General features: G+C 48.7%; 1 protein-coding gene across 1 annotated transcript; it reads left to right on the top strand.

Annotated features, from left to right (window-relative positions):
* On the top strand, nucleotides 1-23,957 carry LOC122374844 (CAP-Gly domain-containing linker protein 3-like). Its single transcript, XM_043353851.1, has 5 exons — nucleotides 1-279; nucleotides 636-782; nucleotides 6,840-7,157; nucleotides 20,725-20,947; nucleotides 22,599-23,957. Exons 1-5 carry the CDS (start codon nucleotides 243-245, stop codon nucleotides 22,747-22,749), a joined length of 876 nt encoding a protein of 291 aa, XP_043209786.1. The 5' UTR covers nucleotides 1-242; the 3' UTR covers nucleotides 22,750-23,957.

Raw genomic sequence — 23,957 nt, 5'->3', positions numbered from 1 at the left:
GGTCTCCAGTCGGAGTCAACAGGTCCAACTGTGCAGTGACGCCCCTCCCCGGCCGTGTCGGCAGGAACTGCAGCTGCAGAAGCGGCGCTGTGGCGGTTTCTCGCAACAAAGGACAGAGGCTGGGAGAGCTAGCCGTTCTGTGAACAACAGACGACGGAGAGGTGCCGGCAGCCCAGACCGGGAAACTGACCCAGGAGGCAGCTGAACAGTGGCCAGCCGTCGGCAGAGGACGCAGCCCAGCCATGGCTGACGTGGAACATCCCAGACGGATGAGCAAAGGTGAGCTGGGAGTGCTTTTAGACTGTCGACAGCTTTTGTTTGCTTAGACCGATGAGAAAGTAGCCCATTTATTTATATCTATCGCAGGAACAGATGAATAACCGCAATCATATCAAGTGCCCCGCAAATGCTGATGATTACCACTGTCTTGTATAAGAAAGATTAGATAAACATCCTCCTTTATCTGTTATTTTTAAAGATATGTTAGTGGTTTCCTTTGTTCAAAGGTTTGTTTAATGAGTATTCATCATGTTATCCAACCAATATGTAAAAATTATGCCCGACAATGCTGCCCACCTATGCATTCCCCGGACGGAAGGATCTTTTAACAGTTCTGGTTCGGCCCCTTCCGACAGAGCACATTCTGACCACGGACACGGACAGTTTCCAAGTGGGCGACCGTGTCTGGGTGGGCGGCACGGTTCCTGGCCGGATCGCCTACATCGGCCAGACCAAGCACGCCACGGAGGACGTGGCCGGCGTGGTGCTCGACAAGCCGGTCGGTGAGTGACGCCGCCCTGGGAGCTCAGAACCGGGCTCTCTGATCTCTGTCTCTGGCATGTGTCCGTTCACTCCGACAATACGTAGCCCGTGCATGCCATCTCGCGGCTCGCACATTTTTATTCTGACCTTCCTGAGAATTGAGATAACTCGCGCACGCGCCCTCAACTATTTGATCTTTTTCCACGTACCCTTTACTTTCTTGCTTCCTTGCTTTACCTCCTTTTTCTTGCTTCAAGTTATTGCTCACATCAATTATATGTCCGTTCGGTGCTAACTGCTAACACACAGCAATTGTGGTCCTGGACACTGGTATCACCTTCATTCATATATTTTTCTTCTGGGATCGCTGCCACATGTCCCCCCACCCCAGGGACCGGTGCCAAATGCCCCTCCCAACCCCAGGGACCGGCGTCATACGTCCCTCTCAACCCCAGGGACCGTGCCCCGGGTCTCATCTGCACCCTGACCGCCCGCAGGCATCTCCACTGCCCGTCATCTCGCCCCTCCTCGCTCCCATCTGTCTCCATGGCTCCGGTGGCCACACACTCCGGGAACAGAGCCACTAATTGCCGGTGCTGGTACTGGACATGCCATTACCGACCGACCGCCTGCAGCGAGAGACGCGCTCCGCACGCTGGCTCGTTTATTCAGAAGTTTCCTCACACGGCTGATCGAATGTTCTGACTTCTGCATTTTGTTGATGAGTTACGTGGAAGGTCAAAGGGTTTGCGAACATAATGCCACTGTATAGGTACATGAGGTTATGTAGTTTCATCAGAGATCACTTGTAATTTCTTTGATATTTGAGTCTCGATGAATGATCGAATTGACGCTCAAATATACTTGGCTAAGAAAAGGCTAAGAAAAACTGCTTTTCATTGAATTCGACGTCATCATCTATGATATTGATTACGTTTAAGATTTTACATTTATTTCTGCTTACCAGAATGAAAAACTTAATTTGCAGCAGTCTCCATTGTTTTGAAAAGTTTTATTAAGAGATGTTTTGCAATAAATGGGCTGCAATTTATTGCTTCACGGTTACACGGTTTATTACATTTTTGTTTACATGTGGTGGGCGGCTGGTTGGCCGGAAGATGATTGAAGGGGTTGGCGGCTAATATCGCCCCGAGCTATTTTTCTACCACCCCATCGCTTTGCCGAACACCCTGAATCGGTCACTGTCGTTGCCATGCATGGGTCGATTCGATCAGTGCTGGGGCCGACCTAGCAACAGAACACCAGGACTATAAGGCACCTCTGCAGGAGACGCAGTCCTCAATTTATGGGGAAACCTGCGCCCTGTGTCATTATTGAAAACAGGTACGATAGTGGGACGGTCATACGGTCATGCAGTGTTCTATGCAAAGTCGATTGCAAACCCGCACTGACTACTTTGGCTCGGTAGTCAAACCGTTACAACTAACTACGGTAACGCAATACAGTTAATAGTTGTGTAATCGAAATGTGAACTACAAGTAAATAAGACTGACACATGCTTAACCCTCGCCGACACAAGCCATTTTGAGTCCTTCGACGGCACAAGGGGGGAGGGGGTTGGTACGACCCCCTTCGCGTTTGGCCCCTGATAGAGCTAAAGCTTCGCGGAAAAAGAACGAGCGAGTTGCCCGTCACGAGAGGCAGCCAATGATACCCAATTTTAAGGTCCTAGGTCATCGGTTGACCTTCCAGGTCAGGTCAATGACCAAAAAATCGGGAATATCGGGAGCTGTTAGAAAGTCGTAAAGTGTGGCTGCTAAGGGGTTTCCGGGGTGCTGATCACGGATATCGTGTTAGTTTTGATCACAGATGATGTCGTGAAGCGTTTAGACCAGGTCGGGTCAGGTCAGGTCAGGTCAACCGGTAGGGGTCGTGACGGGTATTCGTAGTGCCTGTCATCCGCCTCTGACAGCTTCGTAACATGTTACGAAGGCACCAAAACTACTTCGTAAATGTTCAAATGGCTGCTAAATTCGAATTCAACTCCAAAAACTAGTCTTGAAACACGTAAAACTCGAAAAAGTGAACCGAGGTCACCAAAGGTCAATGGTCTGACATGACCTTCAGGTGACCTTGAAACCCACCCTAATGCATGGGAGCAACATCAAATCACATGTTTGAACGTTTGAAACCACGAAAAGCCGACATACGCGGTACGCCGAATCGCGATGCCGGCCAAACATGGTCTCGGAAAAGAGGTCACAGGTCAAAGGTCATTTAGGTCAGGGTCATGAAGTTTTTAGGGTAGTGTAAAATTGATCAATGTGAGGGTACTGAAAGTTTCGTCGCGATCGTTTCGTCGCGATCGCCCGCTTTTTACGCGAGTTATTCGCGGAAAACCTTAGGGGGGGTTGCATCAACTGTGCCGGCGAGGGTTAAGTTTACATAATTCAACTTCTAAGCAACCGAACCTATCCATGGCTTAGGCATAACTAAAGTATTTAGCTTTATCAGTAGTCAGTGGCCAGTGCATACACTGAAAACTTTTTTACCATTTCCTGAAGGGTAAACCCGCCATAGCATGGTAGCTTGACACACAGACGTTTTTTACCACCTTCCAGATGGTAAATTTTACTCTTTCATGAAGAGTAAACTCGCCAGGGAGGGGTAACATGACACACAGACGTTTTTTACCATCTTCTGAATGGTTACCTCTTTTGATTTACTCTTGTCTAGAGTGTAACATTTTTTGGGTTACACTCTTTGAAAGGGTAAATCTTAAACGGAGCCCTTTTCTAGGGAGTAACGCATCATCTAATCTGTGCTTTACCCTCCTACAGAGAGTATATTCTTCTGGCCTACCCTTTGTCACATGGTAATGTTTACTCTTTCCTTTAGTGTAAACCCCCCAGAGGATGGTAACAGACTCACAGACGCTTGCTTCAGAAGCTTCACGAAGCTTCTGAACGTCCGGATTTGCTCACCAACTAAAAAAAAACATGCTTCAAGAGCAACAATGTATATTTGGCTTCCGTACAAACAATACGAGGGGCACACCAGCAATGAACATTGTGAGACTCTCCACTTATGCATACGAATCTATACGAAGCCTTCAGCAATGCACAAGCGGTAAATAAACACCACGATACAACTTGAATGCACTTTGAATGTGAATACAAGACATTCAGCGCCCTCATATTGGATAAGGCACAGCGCACAATATTTGAAGAGAGCGACGGCGTTCCTGGGTGGTCGCCCGTCTGCGTGAGATAATGAGACTGGATCACTACAGTGCAAGGCTTTTTCAAAGTCACCAACAAAATGCATAAACTTGTAGCATCACAACAAAATTAATGTACGTACTCACAACCTAGGCCACGTGGCCGTGCACGGGGTCCTGTTAACCAGGTCAAATTAACACCACTCAACGGCATGCAATGCTCTAGCACATCGGTACTTACAATAAAATGTCCACAGAGGCTCTATAGGCGATGAACAACACGCAAGCACAATCACCAACGGCCACGCCGCGCGGCACCGACACTGCTCACATCCGCTCTCGGAGACCAACGGCCGAAAACTGACAGATGCGCGCGGCCTTCAAACCGCAAACGGCCGATCTCGTTTCTGATTGGCTGAGTGATTCCATTTCAAATATCATCTTCACGAGGGTAAACAAGATCCACGCATGAAACGACTATCTGTACACGAGTCACGATACCCAGAAGGAAAGAGTTTTCGTGATGTTCTGGATCGCGAGAGTAATATTGATATTTACATGGTAATAATACTCTTCGCTGGCGAATAAGTTCATATTAACTACGTACCGTTACTATGCACATAATGGTAGCAAAGAGTTACCCTTTCAAGATACTCTTATCTTGCTGGTTTGATGAAAATGAATCCTCCAGGAGGTAGTAAAAAAGTTTTGAGTGTATACATATTGCATATATCCAAGGCTCATTTCCCATGCCTAACATTTGGATGATTGGTTGCGTTCATTTCCAACTCGAATTGGTCAACAGCTTCTCTCCCTTGCACTGAAAAATGTCTCACGTTGAGCTTCATTATTATTTTCCGATCAACATGTGGCTTTATTTGACGTAAAGGGAAGGCCCAGTCCACACCGATTCATATGGAAAACGTTCTTCAAGAAACCCAATCTAAATGTTCGACCAAGTACGTAGGTTGGCCTATACTTGGTACCAGCTGTTACTTGAAAGAGCACAGTGCATGACAATGACTTCTATATTGATGTTTTGCTTGCAACCTCCTATTAAGATGTGTACTGCAGCATTCAGTCATGTCCGAAAAGTCATGCTATTCTCGTTTTCTTCTTAGTGATGTTTCTGATGCTAGACATCGGAAAACCCAACGGATCTATGCATGCAACTCTGCCTGCTTTAAACGTTGTCTAACCTCTCTTTCCCCAGCACCCTACACTCTCTATTCGTCTCTTTCTCTGCCTCCCAATTGTCTCTGCTCCTTCTCGCGTCGCCTGACCATTTATCTGTCCGGCCGTTTTCCAGGCTGACAGGATCATTCATTCTGGCATTGTATGGGTCCTTGACATTGTCTCTCTGGGAGCTGCGACCGCTCTTGACCGCGGTACCTTCTGGCGTGGTGGGCCATTGTGGGCGCCTCTCGGCCGGTTCCAATCAGGCGCTCGTCTGCCGGCCCTATCCCCGGGCGGCACTCCATTACTGGCGGACCGACTCCATTGTCGTGTGCCGCGGCCGGCCGGCAGCGCAGATAACCGGCCGCCCAGCCCCCACCCCCGGCCCCAGCCCCCGCCCCCGCCCGCGGCGCCGTATGGTGTTTGTCAACATCAGGCGGCCCTCGATCACAGCAGCGCGCTGCCGGGCGTGCGTCCGTCAGCGGCCGAGACCAGAACGGTTCGTCAGCGACCGGGACCAGAACGGTCCGTCAGCGGCCGGGACCAGGACGGTCCGTCAGCGGCGGCCGACGCTCTGTCATCAGCGACCGTCAGACACCGGTGGTGCCCTGACCGATCCGCCGCGCCGTCCGCCGACCGTGTAATCGCCGACTCTTGCGTTAGTGGTGTTTGCATGTGTTTTTATTTTGCTTGTGAGCTTTGCTTCTTTACTGTTCCTTCTTTCTCTTGTTCTCTTATTACTTGTTTCCACATTACGCATGTGTTAGCTGAATACTTGTGTGCTTGCGTGGTCCGCTGCGGCTTTGTAGAAGGTTGTGTAACGTTTGCTGGCAAAACAAGGGATTTTCTCCTCTTACTTAGCACCAATCTCTATTTCGTCAAGTCGGTGCCAACTGCCAACTGCCGAAACCGGTTAACTGCGCCGGTAAAGCCGACTGTAGTTTTTATGTGTGTATAATAGAGGCTGATGCATCGTTTAAATTGCGTTGACGTAAACATGTAAAATACTAGTTACTCCAACAACGATTGCAGCACTACGCAGCCATCGCTTCTGGAAGGATGATGGACTGCGTCATCATTTCAATTTCATTGTCGTCACACCGTCATTGGCAATTTTCAGGCAGCTGGCTAAAAATGGACAACAGCATCAGCCTCAGCTGGAGGCAGCATATGACAGCATTTGTTATTAAAATATCTTGTACAGCCGACTGACTGTCGGAGAGCTTTCACCATGTGAATACTGACTAAGGCATTCACATTCCGACTGTTCGCTACAGAAGTTCGTTAATCGTTAGCTCCTCCTCCATAGAACTAACAAGCCAGCTCATATGATGATCTCATCTCATCTACTGTTAGATGTACTGATACGGCTCAGCTGAAATCATTTTTCAAGCTTCTGGATTCAGGGACAGATAATGCAAGCTCCAATACCTATTTGTCTCAAAAAGCATGCTAGTGTCGCTGCAAATGGGAGATAGTCATGTTCTCGTGACGGAAGCATTGTTCCCTATGAGGGTAATATGGGCTATATCTCAAAATTGCAATGTGAGAGCCGTGGGACTGAGACCATCGGCAGTCGGCACCAATCAGTATTTTTACTGAAGCGTCCTGCCATTTTCCTCTGATTTTGTGCGATACATATTGGCGGATATACCGGCCGCTAGTAATGTAGCGGCCGGTGTTTCCACGCCGATTGACCTGTGACCTCTGTCATCCGCAGGGAAGAATGACGGCACGCTCGGCGGCCACCACTACTTCATGTGCGAGCCCAAGCACGGCGTGTTCTCCAAGCTGACCAACCTGACGCGCGAGTGCATTGGCACGCCGCCTCCCGACTACGAGGAGCCGCCGCCGCCGGCCGGCTCCGGCTCGCGGCGCAACTCGCGCAGCTCGCCGGCGCGCCACGTGCCGGCCGCCGGCCGCAGCTCCCCGGCGCGCCACGTGCCGACACACGGCGGCTCACCGGCCCGCCACGTGCCCTCCATACACGTGACCGGCGGCAGTCCCGCGCACAGGAGACGCTTCTCCGAGCAAATAGGTAAGTCGCTACCGGACACATGGGCCAACTCTTCGCGGCGGCGGATTTTTAACAAACGTTGGGGATTTACAAAGAAATATGGATATTTTAAGACGTTTATATCCTCCTTCCAAATAAGAGAAGCGGACGTTTATTAGGTGATCTTATTACCTTCCAATCATCGTCCCTGCTCAGCCAAGGATGTGAGCATGTTTATTGCTCTCCGATCGAGGTTGAGGCGTGCTCTACCGATTCCATCAAGGCACTGTGCAGTGCAGAGCACCGCTTTATTGACTCGGAAACCTGGTCGCTTGATTACGGTCCAATACGTAGCACGGCAGCCGAGCGCGCGACGGCAGGGCCTCAAGCACGGACAATGACACTCTCATCCACCGGCCATCGTCCGGCTGCTGCTGGCGAGCACGGCTGCTCCACGGCTCATACAGCGGCTCAGCGCGCTTTCCGCCGTCGAGAGGGGATGAGCTGTGATTAGCCAGGGAGATACCGGGCTGACCGAGCTGCCGTGGGCTCTCTCTGTGTCCGTCAGAGAAGTCACTCCGCTAAGGTCGGAGTTGAGAAACCAGCCAACTGAGAGGGGATAAGACGACGTAATATTAACCCTCGCATGTGTGCGGCATTTGCCAGCTTCTAATGTGTAGGGGGGGGGGTCGGTTGGACCCCTCTTGCCGTTTGGCCCCTGATTAAGCCCGTGACGAGAGGAAGCCGATGATACCCAATTTTAAGGTCCTAGGGGCTAGGTCATTGGTTGACCTTCCAGGTCAGATCAATGACCCAAAGTCGGGAAAATCGGGACATGTTAGAAAGTCGTAAAGTGTGGCTGCTAAGGGGTTTTTCGGGGTGCTGATCACGAATATGGTGTTAGTTTTGATATCACAGATGATGTCTTTAAGCATTTAGACCAGGTCGGGTCAGGTCAGGTCAGGTCAACCAGTAGGGGTCGTGACGGGTATTCGTAGCACGTGTCAACCGCCTCTGGCAGCTTCGTAACATGTTACGAAGGCACCAAAACTACTTCGTAAATGTTAAAATAGTTTCTATAAATTCGAATTCAGCTCCAAAAACTAGCCTAGAAACATGTATAGCACGAAGAAGTGAACCGAGGTCACCAAAGGTCAATGACCTGACCTGACCTTCAGGTGACCTTGACATCCACCCAAATGCATGGAAGTAATATCCAATCACATGTTTGAACGTTTGGAACCACGAGAAGCTTGCAAAGGCGCGACTTATGTAAGCCGACATACGCCGAATCGCGATTCCGGCCAAACATGGGTTTGAGAAATAGGTCACAGGTCAAAGGTCACTTGGGTCAGGGTCATGAAATTTTAAGAGTGCGTGTAAAATTGATCAACTCGAGGGTACTGAGAGTTTCGTTGCCATCGGCCGCTTTTTACGCGAGTTATTTGCGAAAAACCATGGGGTCCATCCGACCCCGCCACCCTACATATGCGAGGGTTAAGAAAGAGGTTGGAGAAGAGAGAGAGAGAGGGAGAGAGAGAGAGAGAGGGAGAGAGAGAGAGAGAGAGAGAGAGAGAGAGAGAGAGAGAGAGAGAGAGAGAGAGAGAGAGAGAGAGAGAGAGAGAGAGAGAGAGAGAGAGAGAGAGAGAGAGAGAGAGAGAGAGAGAGAGAGAGAGATGAAAAATCCGTTATGAAGAGGAGCAAATATGGCAAATAGCAAACAATCCAACTGAGTAAAATAAGGCAAGACAAGGACCAGGTCCAGGGAGCCGCATCTGCAGCCAGATGGAGAGTTAGGTTTTATGTTCAGATGCTGAAGCCAAGGACTCTGGTCTTAAGCCATTTTTTGCATACGTAAGCTACGTTTTAGAGATTCCAGTCTACGTTCTAGATACCGAAGCGTCCATACACGAAACATAATCTGTGAAGCTGATCGGTTCCGTGAATTTGGCGGCTTTGGGTTGGCGGTCCACGGTCCAGTGCTGCAGTGCTGCAGTGCCGGCGGTGACCGCGCCGGCACAGACTGCTCGACGCCCGCTCCTCCCGCTCCAATCGATGCCCGCTGATCGGCCCTGAAGCCGCTGGTAAGCCAGCCGACAGAGTGAAAAGAAAGGCCCTCCGGTCCGCTGATCCGGGCTGCAGCGACTCCTTCAAGATGAGATAAGGTACAGCTCGTGGTCCACAGCGAATAGTCCAGCACATAATCCACAGTCCCATACAGATCGCCCACACTCCACAGTTCCTCATAGATAGTTCACAACCCGGCACAGCCATCCATCAGTCTTCACCCTGCACTGACAGCCCTCGGCCCGACACACAGTCGCCAGCCCAACACTGTCCTCAGTGAGATATAAAGTCGTCAGCCCGGCACACGGGCGGCTCTAGACCCAATTTCTATCAGCATGTACATACAGTACAACCATTGGTGCACTAATTTTGCGTGGATTAATTCTATCTATTGGACCACATGCATCGAATGCATCGGATTACGTGTTTATTTTCGTCTGCCGTCATCTGCTGCAATAAGCCATTCCTGTCCATCTCATAGATGGCAAATCTACCCATTCCCCTACAGCACATTACCGCAGTCTCACCAAATACCGTCATTTCGGATAATGAGAGAGAACGGCAAACGGTACAGAACGGGACAGATGGACTCTGAATATCGAGATTGCCGTAAGAACAAGTTATTTGACCTAAACTACACCGAACATTTGTTTGTGTTCTGGGGATATTTTCAGGTCATTGACATTAGCTAGGGTGTGCCTAAATTTTGCCCTTTCCTCTTTTGGTTATTACATGAAATATAAGTAAATTAATTTCCAATTAAATATCTTTTTCGGATACTCATTTTTGATATTCATTTAATATAAACGTGTATTGTGCGTTTAAACTATTAATGCTTAATGCCTAAGTCTAACAAATTATAAAAAGCCATTCGATACACACGTTTTTTTGCCCGCAGCCTTATTCTATTTTAGTGTGGTGAGTTATGTGCCTGTTCCTATTTTATCCTGAATTTGAACTGCTGGCACTTAAAGGAAATAGTTCACTTTTAACATGGGGTTTTGAACTGGAATAGCAGTTCCGCAGCTTGGGCTAAGACAAGCACAAATCAGGAGCTTTTACGGCCCAACGATCACCCTAGGCAAAGATATTCCATTTCTCGTCCCGAAAAAAGTGCCTTGCTGAGGAATGTGTGCCTTGCAGGGGCCATTTCTCATCAGTTCATCAGTTCAATGTATTTCGAATCATTCCATTGCATGGTTTAGTATTTGATTCGATCACACACACAAAAGACATGGTACACCTAGCCCGTCCCCCCCCCCCCCACACACACACACGTACACGCACACATGCACAAACACTGCCGCAGTAGACTGATGAGTGCAGAGCGGCCAGCGCGTCACAATTTTCACGGATATGACAGAAGGCAAAAGCGCTAGGCAGCAAGGTGGCGAAGAAACTCAGCGTGTGTTCCAGAGCTAGTGGTGGTGGGTGGGAGGTGGTTCCAGGAGGTTGCCGCTCGGTAGGAAAAAGCTCGTCTCGACATTGATAAGCGATAATTTGGTAACTCTAATGCACCCGACAGCGTGGAGCGTGTGGCGCGCGCAGACACAGCCGCCCGTGTTGTGAACAAAGTGCGTAATGCCGCGGGAGCGAGCGGGTCCTTCAGCGCTCTGAAAACACGAATGTTGTCGCGATAGGTGACTAAATCCGTGATTTTGGGCCAGCCCAGTGCAGACAACACGGGGGAAATGTGATCACGGTGTTTCGCCCCAGATACGATTCTAGCTGCGAAATTAATGACTTTCTGCACCCGCTTGAGGTGACAACCTACAGCCCCGCCCCAGACTGAGAGGCAGTAAATGATGTGGGGGAAGACATGACATTGAATGAGAAGTTTCAAAACATCAGCTGAGAGGTGATGTCGAATTTTGTAGAGAGAAATAAGGACGGCATTGCATTTTTTGACGACACTGGAAATGTGCTTTTCCCAGGATAGGCTGGGATCAATGGTTACACCTAGCATCTTCACTTGAGAAGATGGCTTGAGTACATGTCCCGGTAGGTTTAAATGGAAAGCTGAGGCTTTCTTCAGGCTCTGGGGGGTGCTAGAAATGAGAAGGCTAGTCTTCGATGGGTTCATTTTCAAAGAGTTTGACGTGAAGTAGTTGAGAACAGCACTGAGGCTTTCCTCCTGTCTCGCTTTTAGGGTAGACAGAGATGCGGGGTCGGTGGAATCTAGTAACTGTGTGTCGTCGGCATAAGAAACCAAGCGTCCGTGGGGAACATATGCTGGAAGATCATTTGTGAAGATGCTGAAGAGGATGGGACCAACTAAGGAGCCCTGTGGAACACCGTGCGACAGAGGCAAAGATAGAGACCCGCCTCTCACTACCTGTTGCCGACCAGACAGGTAGCTTCGGAACCAATTCGGATCTATTCCATACCAGCAGAGTTTCGTAAGGAGGACGTCGTGATCAACGCTATCAAAAGCGCGGCTCAAGTCAATTGAAGTTACAGCTACGATGTCACCCTCGTCGATGCGCCGCGTCATCCACTCGACAGCATCGGTCAAAGCATCCTCCGTCGAGTGAGCAGCTCTATATGCATATTGCGAATTGACCAACAGGTGATTAGTAGCAAGAAAGGACGACAGCTGCATACAAACAACTTTTTCACATAACTTCGAGAGCACCGACAGGAGAGAGATGGGCCGGAAATTACTCGGGTTATCTATGTCGCCGGACTAATGAAGTGGTACGACGGTCGCGAGTTTCCATGATAATGGAAAATGACATGATATTATCGATGCATTCACGATATGCAGCAAGTGTGGACCAATCACAGGAAAACATGCTCTGATTGCGTGTAGTGGCACACCGTCATGCCCCACTGCTCTAGATGCAGACAGCTTTCGCAACGCCAAAGACAGTTCTGATAGTGTAGCCGGCTTCAGGCGCAGACCCGCTGACGTCACACGCGGCGGCCTTGGCGGGAGCCGAGAGGGACCGCTGACGGCCAGCTCCGCAGCAATTTTCGATCCGACGGTGGCAAAATGACGGTTGAACTCATCTGCCTGTTCTGTCGGCATCCCACATATGCCTTTTTTACCCCCACACGCAGGACGCACCGCAAATTCAGATATGTTGCGCCAAAAAGATCGTCGATCAGATAACAAGTGAGCTGACAAAAAGTCGCGTTTACTTTTTAATAGATGCCCTTTCACAAGGTTCCGCAATCTCCGGTACACATCTCTATCATCGACGGATCGAGAACGTTGCCATGTACGGAAAGCCGTATCTCTTTCACGCATGAGTTGTTTAAGCTCTTCATTATCCTCTATCCAGGGGCACCGTGGTCGACGAGGGGTTACAGTTTTTAGGGGGCAGTGAGTGTCCACAACCTTCCACCACAGATTTAGAAAAGCGGCTAATTTCTTGTCCACGCTATCCGCGCTGTACATTTCACCCCAGTCTGATAGTAGCAAAGATAGGCAAACGGCATCCCAATTCACTTTCCGCCAGGGACGTGCCTTGAACGGGGACGGCCGACGGCTCTGACGACGGAGCTGTGCTCGAACGATGATGGTGAGGTGATCGGCGATTTGGTCAGATGAAGTTAGGACTGAAGCGTTTTGATCCGGAACATTGCTGATGATGTGATCGATGAGTGAAGTAGAGGGTTCTAGATGTGTTGGCTCGGTGACTAGTTGAGTTAGACCCAGTTCGTTCAAGGCGGCTTTGTACTGACGTACTCCAGGAGCGTCATGTTGCAATAAATTTACATTTGTGTCGCCCAAGCAAAAAACTGGCTTTCCGTAGCCGAGCGCGTGTTTTAGCTGATCTTGGAGGTCGTCGACAGCGCTGGCCACCGATGTGGATGGTGCTCGGTACACCACGCCGACTGTGACCGAGCGAAGACCCCTGCCGCTGATGCTGAGCCAGAGAGTCTCGCAAGGCCCGGCTGCAGGGATTGGCAGAACACTAGTAGTCAGCTCCTCACGATGTATGATAGCCACACCACCTCCACGAGCAGTACCTCTCTGCCCCGTTTCGGGTTGGGATAGCCGATCTCTTCTTATGATCTGATATCCGGGGAAAGCTAAGATTCTGCTCTGAACGGGTTTTGAGAGCCATGTTTCCGTCACGCATAAAACGTCCAAATCTTGTTGCGTTAACAGTTGATTGATTTCATTAAGCTTCGGTACGATAGAGCGAACGTTTGAATGACCGATATTCAGAGTGTGCCGGGGTAGACGTCGGTTGGTTTCTCCCAGTGAAGGGTGGCGCTCTACACGGCGGGCCCCACTGGCCCCAACGCCTTCCTGCCGGCTGCTGTCCGCTGGCAGGCCCGGCCCAGCCCGGGGTTCAGCCGTCCGGTCTCGTCCTGCATGGACGAGTCCGGGGCTGCCTGTTAGGGGGATCAGGACACGGCCGCGGCTCGGGCGCCGCTCGTGCTCTATGGCACGTCTGCGGCGCGCCTGGACGTGGCGGCCGGCCCGTCTCCCCCTGCAGTGCCTCCTTACTCCGCCGCTGGGTGAGAGATTAATGGGTCTGTCCATGAGGGATTCTCCCCTGGTCCGAGTGTCCGACGACCGTCGGAGTCGACGGCGGTGGAACGTGCGGCGGTAGACGACGACCGAGCCGTGTGATTGGCTGGTGGAGCTCTTCTAAAACCGGTAGAATTTTGGTCGAACGAAACGAGGGCCATGGCATAGGCTTTCGATTGTCATGAAGAGTAAAACAAAACTTGAATATTATTCGCAAGCCCACAAGATGAGGGACGAGCGAAAAATCACCACGCATTGCCGAAGCTAGCACTGTTCGACATCGCTGATACTTGAAAGCACACTGGCACTATTTCCGCGGAAAAACTGGTAAAACGACAGAGCGCACGCAGGGGCGGCTGCCAGCGAGCGGCGCTCAATTTCTCTCTTTTAAAACTGAATAGTTCTTCCTATATTGAAATATAGAAAATAATATTTCCTTTAAAAGGCTTCATTTTGCTTGCTGATCATTTTGAGCATACAAAATCTTAAATCCATTGCAAAAAAACTAATTTCGTGAAAGTGGTCCACAGTGAATAGTGAATTTCCTTTAACCCGCGCCGGGCCGGGGGTGTTTGAACACCCCCCTGTGGTTTTTCGCAGATATCTCAAACACGGCGGCGAGGAGAGCCGCCGTTTTTGGCACACCTGTTTATGCATCATTTCCACACATGTTGTGAAAATTTCAGACCCCGGGCTCTCAAGGTCAGGTCACTAGGTCAGGTCAAGTGACCTCACCTCAGAAAAAGTTTCAATCCTCTTCATAACTACGCCGACTGAACGATCGCCTTGAAACTTTCAGCTAACAGTATGTACAAATGTGTATCTTGGAATTTTGATATCGGTGACCTAAGGTCGTGTCAATTTTGCGACCTCTCCATTATAAGTCAATGGGAGAAAATTGAAATGCGCCTCTTTTGGACGAATGATGTTCAAAGCCCTCTCAAACATCGGTTCAGAGGTAAACATGACACACTGAATAGGAAAAATGCACCTACGTCGACCCCTGAGGTCATCTCAGGTTATGAACGGTCACCAGTAGTTTTTTTTTTGCTATAACTCTTGATAAAGACGTGCTAGAGCGATGAAAACACGTCAGATGTATTCAGCTCGACGATACGGATCGACTGATATGCAACATGCCCCTTTCCGGTCAGGTCATGACCTTGACCTGAGGTCAAATTTTCAAGATGACCTTTCAAGGTCAACAAATAGTTCATTCGACGCGTCTCTACAAGAGGAACACAATGCTGCCAAAAGTAATGTCATGGCTCTCTTGAGTCAAAAGTTATTGACGAAAAATCATTTTCGTGAAAACTTCTATTTTTACAGTTTTTGCCCTCTGGAGGCTAAACCGTTGACCTGAGGTCAAATCTGAGAACAAAGCCCAGAAAGATCTGTAAAAGGGCTATCGAATGCGCTTTATCTGGGCCTTATTAACATAAAAAAATCCACAAACAAAATGCTCATGCTATGTGCTCTCAAAGCGAAGAAACATAGTTAAGAACTGTCTATTGTCTATTTTACCTGCACAAAGTGTCAGCGGCACTGCGGGCCAGACGGCCAGGCCAGGGCTGTTCGTTGTCCGGACCCGTTAGCAAATACAGTCTAATTGATTAATTCGTCAAGACACGCATCCGCCATTTCAGGATATCTGTGCGATCCAGCTAACATGCTTTGAGTTAACGTCTGAATCATTGTATCACAATGACAGAGATTAAGACGGTAGAATGTCATAATGCAATTACTGGCATGTTGGCTTAAAATCCAATTCATCAAAGAGACTCCACATTCCTTGTCGCCCTTGCATGTTAAGTTAACCATGCAGAGTCGCAGCAGTAAGCCCCTGCATGCCTAGATAGTGCACGGTGCTATCTCGGGAATTTCGTCCCAGATATCTATCAATTGGACGCCTTTTTTGTTCTCCTAATATCAAACGGATACAGATTTTTTTTAGAGTTCAAACCTAACTTTTTTATTTGGTGGGTATGTTGTTAATTTCTTGAATCCCGTTCAATGTTTCAAATATTTTGCAAGCTGGCTTTCTCTCCATTGGCCACCTTGGCTAGGTTTTTACCGTGATTTTGATTGACACTACAGTAGGTTTCGCTTTGGTATCCTATTTCTATGAAATTGACGTCATTGGCTTTTACGCAACGTGTAACGCGGCTCTTTGGGCTTACAATGAATCGCGGAGACATAAGAAGGAGCTTTATAAATTTAGCGAAAATATGGCGCAGATATGCAATGATATTTAAGACATTTTTTTGTGCATTCCCTATTTGATAAGCTTCAGCAGGACGGAAATATAAAATACAAGTTGCTTGATTAGAAAAAAAGGTATGTGGAGATAAATGATAAATGCAATGCCTAAGTAATAGGTATTTCACTCTTTTGCATATCCAGTGAACGCAGGCTGTTTGAAAAAGTCAAACACTCTTCTTTATAAGGTAGGCAGTAAGCATTCCAGTAAAGTATTTAAAATGCATTCACTGCCAAATAGGCACAGACGCGTTTCAACCTCGCGTTCAGCTTCTGCTAGGTTGTAACCTTGTGCGTGTGATTGCTGAAGCCCCCATCATGCTAATACCCCTATGCTCTTCGCCAGTAGGCCTCTCTGGGGGACATCTGCCGACCCATGTCGACCCGCACCTGTTCCGCGCTAGCATTGAGTGATGGTTGTCCAATGTTGTGACACACCTGTCCACTGCAGTGGCAGGACACATGGCCTGCCCTCCTCATGTTGTTTTGTTTTGTTTGCTCGATTTTATTGAATATTTTCGCATAAATAGACATAAGGCAGTCTGGGATCGGTGCAAAAGCTATTCAGCTTATTTCAAGGCACCTCTCCCTCACACACTCTAGCTCATTCACACGTCATTCATGACAAAAAAAAAACATCGGGTGCAACACAAATAATGATAAACCGAAGTTTTGATAATCGAATTAAAAGAAAAATACAATGAAAAATTAAGTACACTTAAAAGTATAAAATAATCGTTGGTATCAACTAAGTTACGCATAAACATAAGTAACTAAAGTAAAGCTGCCGCCTCTGAGGTAGTTCACTGGCGAGTGACGATGTCCGTAAGAAAGGGCCGCTGTCACCGCCGCGCGGCCACGCCGCCGCCAGCCGCCGCCGAAGTCCTGATGGTGAGGGATTTTTCAATGTAAATCTGGAAGCACTCGGCGACGCGCCGACCATCCTCTGCGCTGAGGGATTTGCCGTGGAAGAGGATGTCTAGTTTTTGTTCTGATGGAAGGTGTGTAAAGTTTTGAATTGTATCGGAGAGATCGGTGAATAAATTATCTCTCAACGACTGGTACAGTGGACAGTGTAGAACAAAGTGTTGGACATTTTCGGTTCGGAAGCCACATGTACAACAGCACGATTCTGATTTTTGAATTTGATATAGGTATGCATTTAGCGGTAAAGTTGCGGTTCTTATTCGTGTATGAAGGATATTTCTAAATTTACTGCCAAATGAGTAGTATGCAGGGGGAGAAGGGCAGTCCCACAGCTCGACGATGCCATTTACAAAGGTTGAAAGGCAAGGTTGTTGTCGGATTGAAGTTGGAAGTTGGTTCCATTTCCTGACGGTGCTTGGTATGAATGATCTTTGGAATGATGTTGTGTTATTTGCAGGGAGAGTTCGGGCGTTGGCGTTTCTTGTGTTTCGTTCTGTGTCTGTGATTCGTGTTTGAGGTATGATTGTTTTGATGTACTCGGGTTGTGTGTCTGGACGATGCATTATTTTGTGGAGTAGGATTAATTTGTGTTGTTCTCGTCTTGCTTTCAGTGTTCCCCATCCTGTTTCTAGTCTCAGTTTGGCGGTAGAAGTCCGGAAAGGTGTACCTGTCATCAATCTTGCAACTCTATTTTGAAATTTGTCAAGTCGAAATTGGTCGTGTGTTGTCAGTAGTCCGTCAAAAGCTACGTCCGCATAGTCGTGAAATGGACGAATGTAAGTGGTGTATAGACTGTTAATTGTTGATCGCGTCAAATATTTTGCTAGTGGACATATTGGACTTAGCGCCTTGTTCATTTTTTTTAGTACGGTGTTAGTGTGCTCGTGAAACCGAAGATCTTTAGAAAACGTTAGTCCCAGGTGCTTATGGCTTTCTGACACAGATATACGTTGACCGCCGAAAGTGAGGGTAGGAGGACTTATTCCGGTTTTACGGGTGAAAAATTGTTGAGTTGTTTTTGTTGGATTGAAGGAAATTGCCCATTGAGTTCCATAGTCGTAAATTGCGTCCAGGTCTCGTTGTAATGATTGTCGAACTAAATCAGCGTTTTGTTTACTTTGTGGTGCGTATAAAGATGTGTCGTCAGCGTACAAGAGAATGTCGTTAGTCACTTTCGTTGTCAGTCCGTTCAAGTACATTAAAGCAAGAAGAGGTCCGAGCACTGATCCTTGTGGGCAGCCGGATTCAATGTTTTTTGTCGAAGAAAAGTCATTGCCAATACGTACTCTTTGTCTTCTGTCTGAAAGATACGATTCTAGCCAGGAAAGGAGAACGCCAGATATGTGAAATTCGTGTTTGCATTTAAAGAGAAGTCCTTTGTGCCAAATTTTGTCAAAGTACTTTGAAATGTCAAGATAGATTGCTGTTACGTCGCGTCCCTCGTCTAAACTTTTATATATGTTGTGTGTCAGGTACGTTAACTGAATTTCGGCGCTGTGGTGCGGACGGTATCCGCTTTGTTTGTCCGAAAGAAGACTGTGTTCTGTGAGGTGAGAATAAATTGAAGAGAACACAATTTTTTCAAGAATTTTGGACAGACAAGGAAGGAGACTTATTGGCCGGTATTGTTTGATGTCAGATGGAGAGCCATTTTTCTTAAAGATAGGTGTAACTGTTGCTTCCTTCCACATGGTTGGAAATATTCCGGATCCTAAGGATTTGTTGAACAGTAAAGTGAGTGGTTTAACTATTAGTATGGCTGTCATTTTTATAATTTGTGTGGGAAGTTTGTCAGGACCAGTAGATTTGTTAACGTTGAGGGTGTTAAGAATTTTGAGTACTTGATTTTCTGTGACAGTTATTTGTTCTAAAGCTGGTGGCGTCTCAATGTTTTGGTTTCGGTCGTCGTTCTGTGTAGGAGGGAGGATCAGTCCGGTCGTGTCTGTTGTCGCTTGTGAAACAAAATAGTCGTTCATTAGGTTCGCCTTTTGCGTGTTGTCTGTGATAGCTTCATTGCGCTCGTTTTCTAAGGGTGGGATGGCGTCGTGCTGTTTGCGGCCAATTAGTGTTTTCAGCGTTTTGTGATATTTGTATGGGTCATACCTGTTTTCCAGTAATTTGTCGACGTGTCTTTGTAAATATGCTTCTTTAAGTCTTTTGTTGAGCGTCGTTGTCTTGTTTCTTTGGTCTCGCCATTTTGACCAGTCGTGTGTCGTCTGTTTTTGTTTTGCTATTTGGAATAGTCTATCGCGTTTGCGCACGTTCCTTTTCAACTCGGTCGTCATCCACGTCTTATCGTTTAGTCGTCTTTTAATTATTTTCTTCGGAATACAGTCCGCCGCTGCGTTCAAGATCGTCTGAGTGAACTTCTCTGTAGCGTCATTTATGTTTTCTTGGTCGATAAAATTCCAGTCGGTCTGCATTAGTATGTTTGTTAGTTTGTTAATATCTGTACGACTGTAGTCCCAGATAAGTGTTTCTTGAGTTTTTGGAAAAGACGTTTTTTCTATGTTGAGAGTGACAAAAATGGGAAAATGATCAATATGTGAAAATGAGGAGAGTGTACCCGTTTCTGTTATCGTTTGTATGTTGTTAGTTATAACCAAGTCACGTAGGTTGGAAGTCGTATCTGTCATTCTTGTCGGTGTATGGATTAGCTGTGTTAGGTTTAAGGTATCGATTGCGTCTTTCAGTCGTCTGTCAAAAAGTGTTACTCCGCTGTGAGGGTCGGCACTGTCAAGGTAAATGTTACCTGCGTTAAAATCGCCCGTTACAATTATTGTAGCGTTAGGGATTTGTTGTGCTGATGTTATGCTGTTTGTTAGATTGTTGATAAATGTCTCTATTCGGTCATTACTGGGGTTTGGAGGCAAGTAAAGAGCACATGTCAGTATTAGTTCTCCGTTAATTTTTGTCTTTGTCCAGACCCACTCCTCCTCTGGGCAGTCAAGTTCGAGGTACCTACATGTTGAAGTATGATTTCTTGCGTAAATTGCCACTCCTCCTCCGTGGCGAGTGCGGTGCTTTGTAAATGGTGAGTGGAAGTTAGGAATTTTAAAAAGGCTTTCGTGCACTGTTTCATCTAGTTTTGTCTCGGAAAGCGCCAAAATGTCTATGTTTTGTTCTTCGACAAATGCTATTAGCTCATCTAGTCGCCCGGCGGCTGTGATACTATTTATATTAACATGACAGATTTTAAAGTGATTTTGTGTGGGTCCTGGATTAGATTCGATGCCACTCATTAATAAAAGCGTTTCAATATCGTTGTGCATACTGGTAAAGCGAAATGATTTGTAGAATGTTCCTGCGTTAAACTTCTGTGATTGAGAACAGACTGACGGGTCGTGTGGCGCTGGTTCTTTTCTGTGTGCCACGGGATGTCGGTGTTGCGAACGGTCATAGAGGAATTTGGAGGGGCCGTGGTGCTGAGATGCTTGTTTGGATTTAAGTGTAGCTTGCCTGGAGGTAAAGGCTGGTGTAAGGATGGAAGGAAGTGGAGCACAAAAGGATGCAGTAATACCATCGCCGAGCAGCGGGACGCCCGCTCCCCCGCCGCCAATGAGTGTTGCCGGTGTAGTCGAGGTGAGGTGAGTAGCAGAGGACGGCCGGGGCGCCGACCGAGCGCCTCCAGGCTGGTTGTGGCCGTGAGAGACTCCGGCGGTTCGGCGGCGGCGGCCGGCCGGCGGCAGCGACGCAGCCTGAGGACGAGACAAGACCGCCAGCAGCAACGGTGATGAAACTAGGAGACAGCACCCCTCCCCCGCTGCAGGAACGTCTGGCCAGCCGCCGGCCGTGCACTGGGCGCCGCTGTGACCCCTTATTGTCACCCCTTACCGTCCTCTCACCCTCCCCCCTCCCCCGCCGCAGGAACGTCTGGCCAGCCGCCGGCCGTGCACTGGGTGCCGCTGCACCACACGGACGTACCGGGCGGACTGCGCTGCGGTGACCGGGTGGCCGTGGCCGGCTCCGGCGGCCGCCGCGTCGGCCTGCTCCGCTACATGGGACACACGGAGTTCGCCGAGGGCATGTGGGGCGGCGTGGAGCTGGACGAGCCGCGAGGCAGGAACGACGGCGCCGTGGCCGGCGTGCGGTGAGTGGCGGCCGCCGAGGTCGGGACCGCAGCTGACTGTGGGAGCGGCTGCCGCGGGTGGCCGCTGGGAGGGCCGCGTCTCCGCCGGGACCGCGCGCGGACCGGCCGGCCGGCCAGCTGGGGTCGCCCCCCCCCCCCCGCCGCTGCCCAGTCATCAGTTCCCCGCGGGTGTGGGCGTGACAGGGGATTGGGATCGCCTGTCCGGGATGAAAAGGGATCTGAATAATGCCGGCCAAGGCTGGTCCCGTGTGACGGCGCTGTACGGAACACGAGTAAGCACACAGCGCTCTTTATTCGCACAAATGCCTCAGGGCCTTTGTATGTTATTGTTTACGGAAGTTGGATAAGAAAGAGATGAATCAGATGAACATATTGACAAAACAATGCTATGTTAGCGAGGATATGTGGTTTTCGTAAATGCTTCCCCGAAACTTCCCTTGTTAAACATCCATCACATAGATGGAGCAGACTGAACGCATCTGTTAGTGGCGCTCTAAATGGTGCCCTGAAATCGACGCTTCCATCGAACCAACAACACCGTCTAATCGCTATTCTTGGGCAACTTTGAAAAAGAGACCGCTCTCGAACCCAAAACTAATATGGGCGGCCATCGAGTTAGATGGCACGAGGCCAGTCGTTGCATGATCGGTTGGAAGAGAAGATCAAAATAGATATTGAAACGCAATTAAAGCTCCTTTGGCGGATGCGAGGTCACATTCAAAACTGTTATCTATACCTTTTCTTTTGCGAGTAAACCAATACAGCGGCTTGTTACACGATTGGATGGCTGCTCTAGAAAATGTCTTAAACATCACTGCTTTTTGTGGAGTTTGATGATGGGTAGGTATCAACGTGACATCCGTGAACATGCAATTGCAAGCGTTATTGATATCATTTCGGTTCGTACAATACTGTGCATTTTCTATGAAAAAAGTTACCTGGCTTTAGGCAGAAATGATCTACGATTATAGTAAATCAACGAATATTTCGAAAAATATCCTGCTTTACGTGCACGCTACACATATCGCTGGAGTCATCACGATCTGCATACGACACATTGAGTAGCGAGGCAGACGTCGAAATCTAAACATGCAAAGCTGAATGTATCAGTATGCAGCATTCAACGCCATTCACTGGGCTTCTTTCAGAGACGGGAGTGTGTCATGTTTACGTCCTATTTTAGTTTTGCAATAGATGCTGTTCAGCGAGCTGAATATCTATCCCAGACGGCGAGCAGTCTCATACAGCTGTCAGTGCATGTTGGACGAGTTATGACCTGGCTCTCCACCAAAAATACACTCATATTTTCAGCATCTAAAATGTATCAATCACTTGATAGAGATATCCAGAGTAATATTTTCATATACATATGTGCTTACTGCTTATCTGTAATCATAGCGGGCCTGCGAAGCCATAGGGGAATAATGAAGGGAAGAGGCATGTTCATTGATTTGTGACCACCAACAATAACAAGGTAAAAGTAGGTAGTGGTACACATAATGTTAACCAATGTTTGTGATAGATGAACCAGGAGCCCACAGTCTGATTTACAATCATCCTTGCATGTGTGTCTAGTCTGAAGAACACATGCAAGTATGATTTTCCCTCTTTGTTCCCCTCTTTGACGCGATTCCTTCCGTCTGGTCGTCAGGTACTTCCACTGTCCGCCCAACTTTGGCCTGTTTGCGCCGCTGCACAAGATCACCCGGCTGGGGCCGACCATGGTGCACCAGTCGGGACGGCGCGGCTCCCACCCCGGCTTCGGCCGGTTCGCCTGTCCGGACGAGGACGGCTTCTTTTAGCCGGGCGCGACTGGGTGGACCCTGCCGGTGACCCGGAACTGGGCGGCCGCCGTCCGTGACGACCGGCGCCCGAGAGCGGCTCAGCGCCGCCTGAAGGGGATTCGTTCGAGTGGTGCTTCGATCCGGGATCGGCAGCGCCGCCGATGGATCTCCGCCGCACCGGCACGGAAGACGGAACCTGCGGCCGCTCACAGGATACATGGCGAGTCGTTGGACGAGCCGCAGCGACGGTCAGAGGGTGAGCGAACGCAGACAGCCGCGCTCAGTGAATCGGTCTGTGACTGATACAGAAATATCAGAGGCAGAGTTCACCTGGAACGCCCGTCCAGCCGGCAACGGGCCAAGCGAGTGATTATTTATACAATATCGGCGGACGTTTTCGCTTTAACCCCGCGACTGCTGAGTGCTGACTGCGCCGCCGTCGGCTCGGCGGGAGGCAAATCTTCTCAGCCGCCGTCGTCCGTCGTTTCACTAATCCCCAATCAGCGGAACATAAAACGGTAATGCTTACTGGCGAGCTGAAGAGAACGCGCGCCGTTGGCAGCTGCCGCCGAGTTCCCGGAACGAGACGCTGGTTGCGGCCGCCCGCCCGGTCGAGATTGAACCCGGCGGATGGCCCCAGGGAGGATCGATGGCTGTCGGAGGCTGGGCGTGAGAGCCGCCGAGTGTGAACTCAGCCAGGTGGATTTCCGCGGCCCTGAATGGGTATCAGACTAGTGACGGCAATGACAGTGGTGTTGGCCTACAAAGTCAACACTCCAGCGTGCTATTCCGGTGCTAAGTAGACGTAAGGTGTCGCTAATAAGAAGTTAGGTATAGGTATCGTCTATCGATGTCTTGTTATCGTATTGTTTTAACCAAATATTTATAATATTACTGCCGACAGACCGACGGCATCGTATATGAATTATTGACGGATTTTGATTACACGTCACAATTGAATCAGTGTGGGGATATTTCACCGCGCGGGAGAAGCTGACGAGGTTATCAGATATCCGAGACGTGCGCAGAAATCCCTGTTTCCTCTCTTTGTGCCAGGAATAACCTTGATTACTAAGCAATAATGTCATTCACCATCGCACATTTGCGTGTCTTCTCTTAGGATTGTCATTAGCTGTAAGAGGATGCATCTTTCTTCCCTATTCTGTCATATTTCCAGATGTATATTAGTTCTGTGCGTTATCGTAATTACATATTTGCAACAATTA

The sequence above is a fragment of the Amphibalanus amphitrite genome, unplaced genomic scaffold, assembly GCF_019059575.1.
Source record: "Amphibalanus amphitrite isolate SeventyFive unplaced genomic scaffold, NRLGWU_Aamphi_draft 001725F_arrow, whole genome shotgun sequence".
Lineage (NCBI taxonomy): Eukaryota > Metazoa > Arthropoda > Thecostraca > Balanomorpha > Balanidae > Amphibalanus > Amphibalanus amphitrite.
This window is presented reverse-complemented; position numbering and strand designations above follow the sequence as displayed.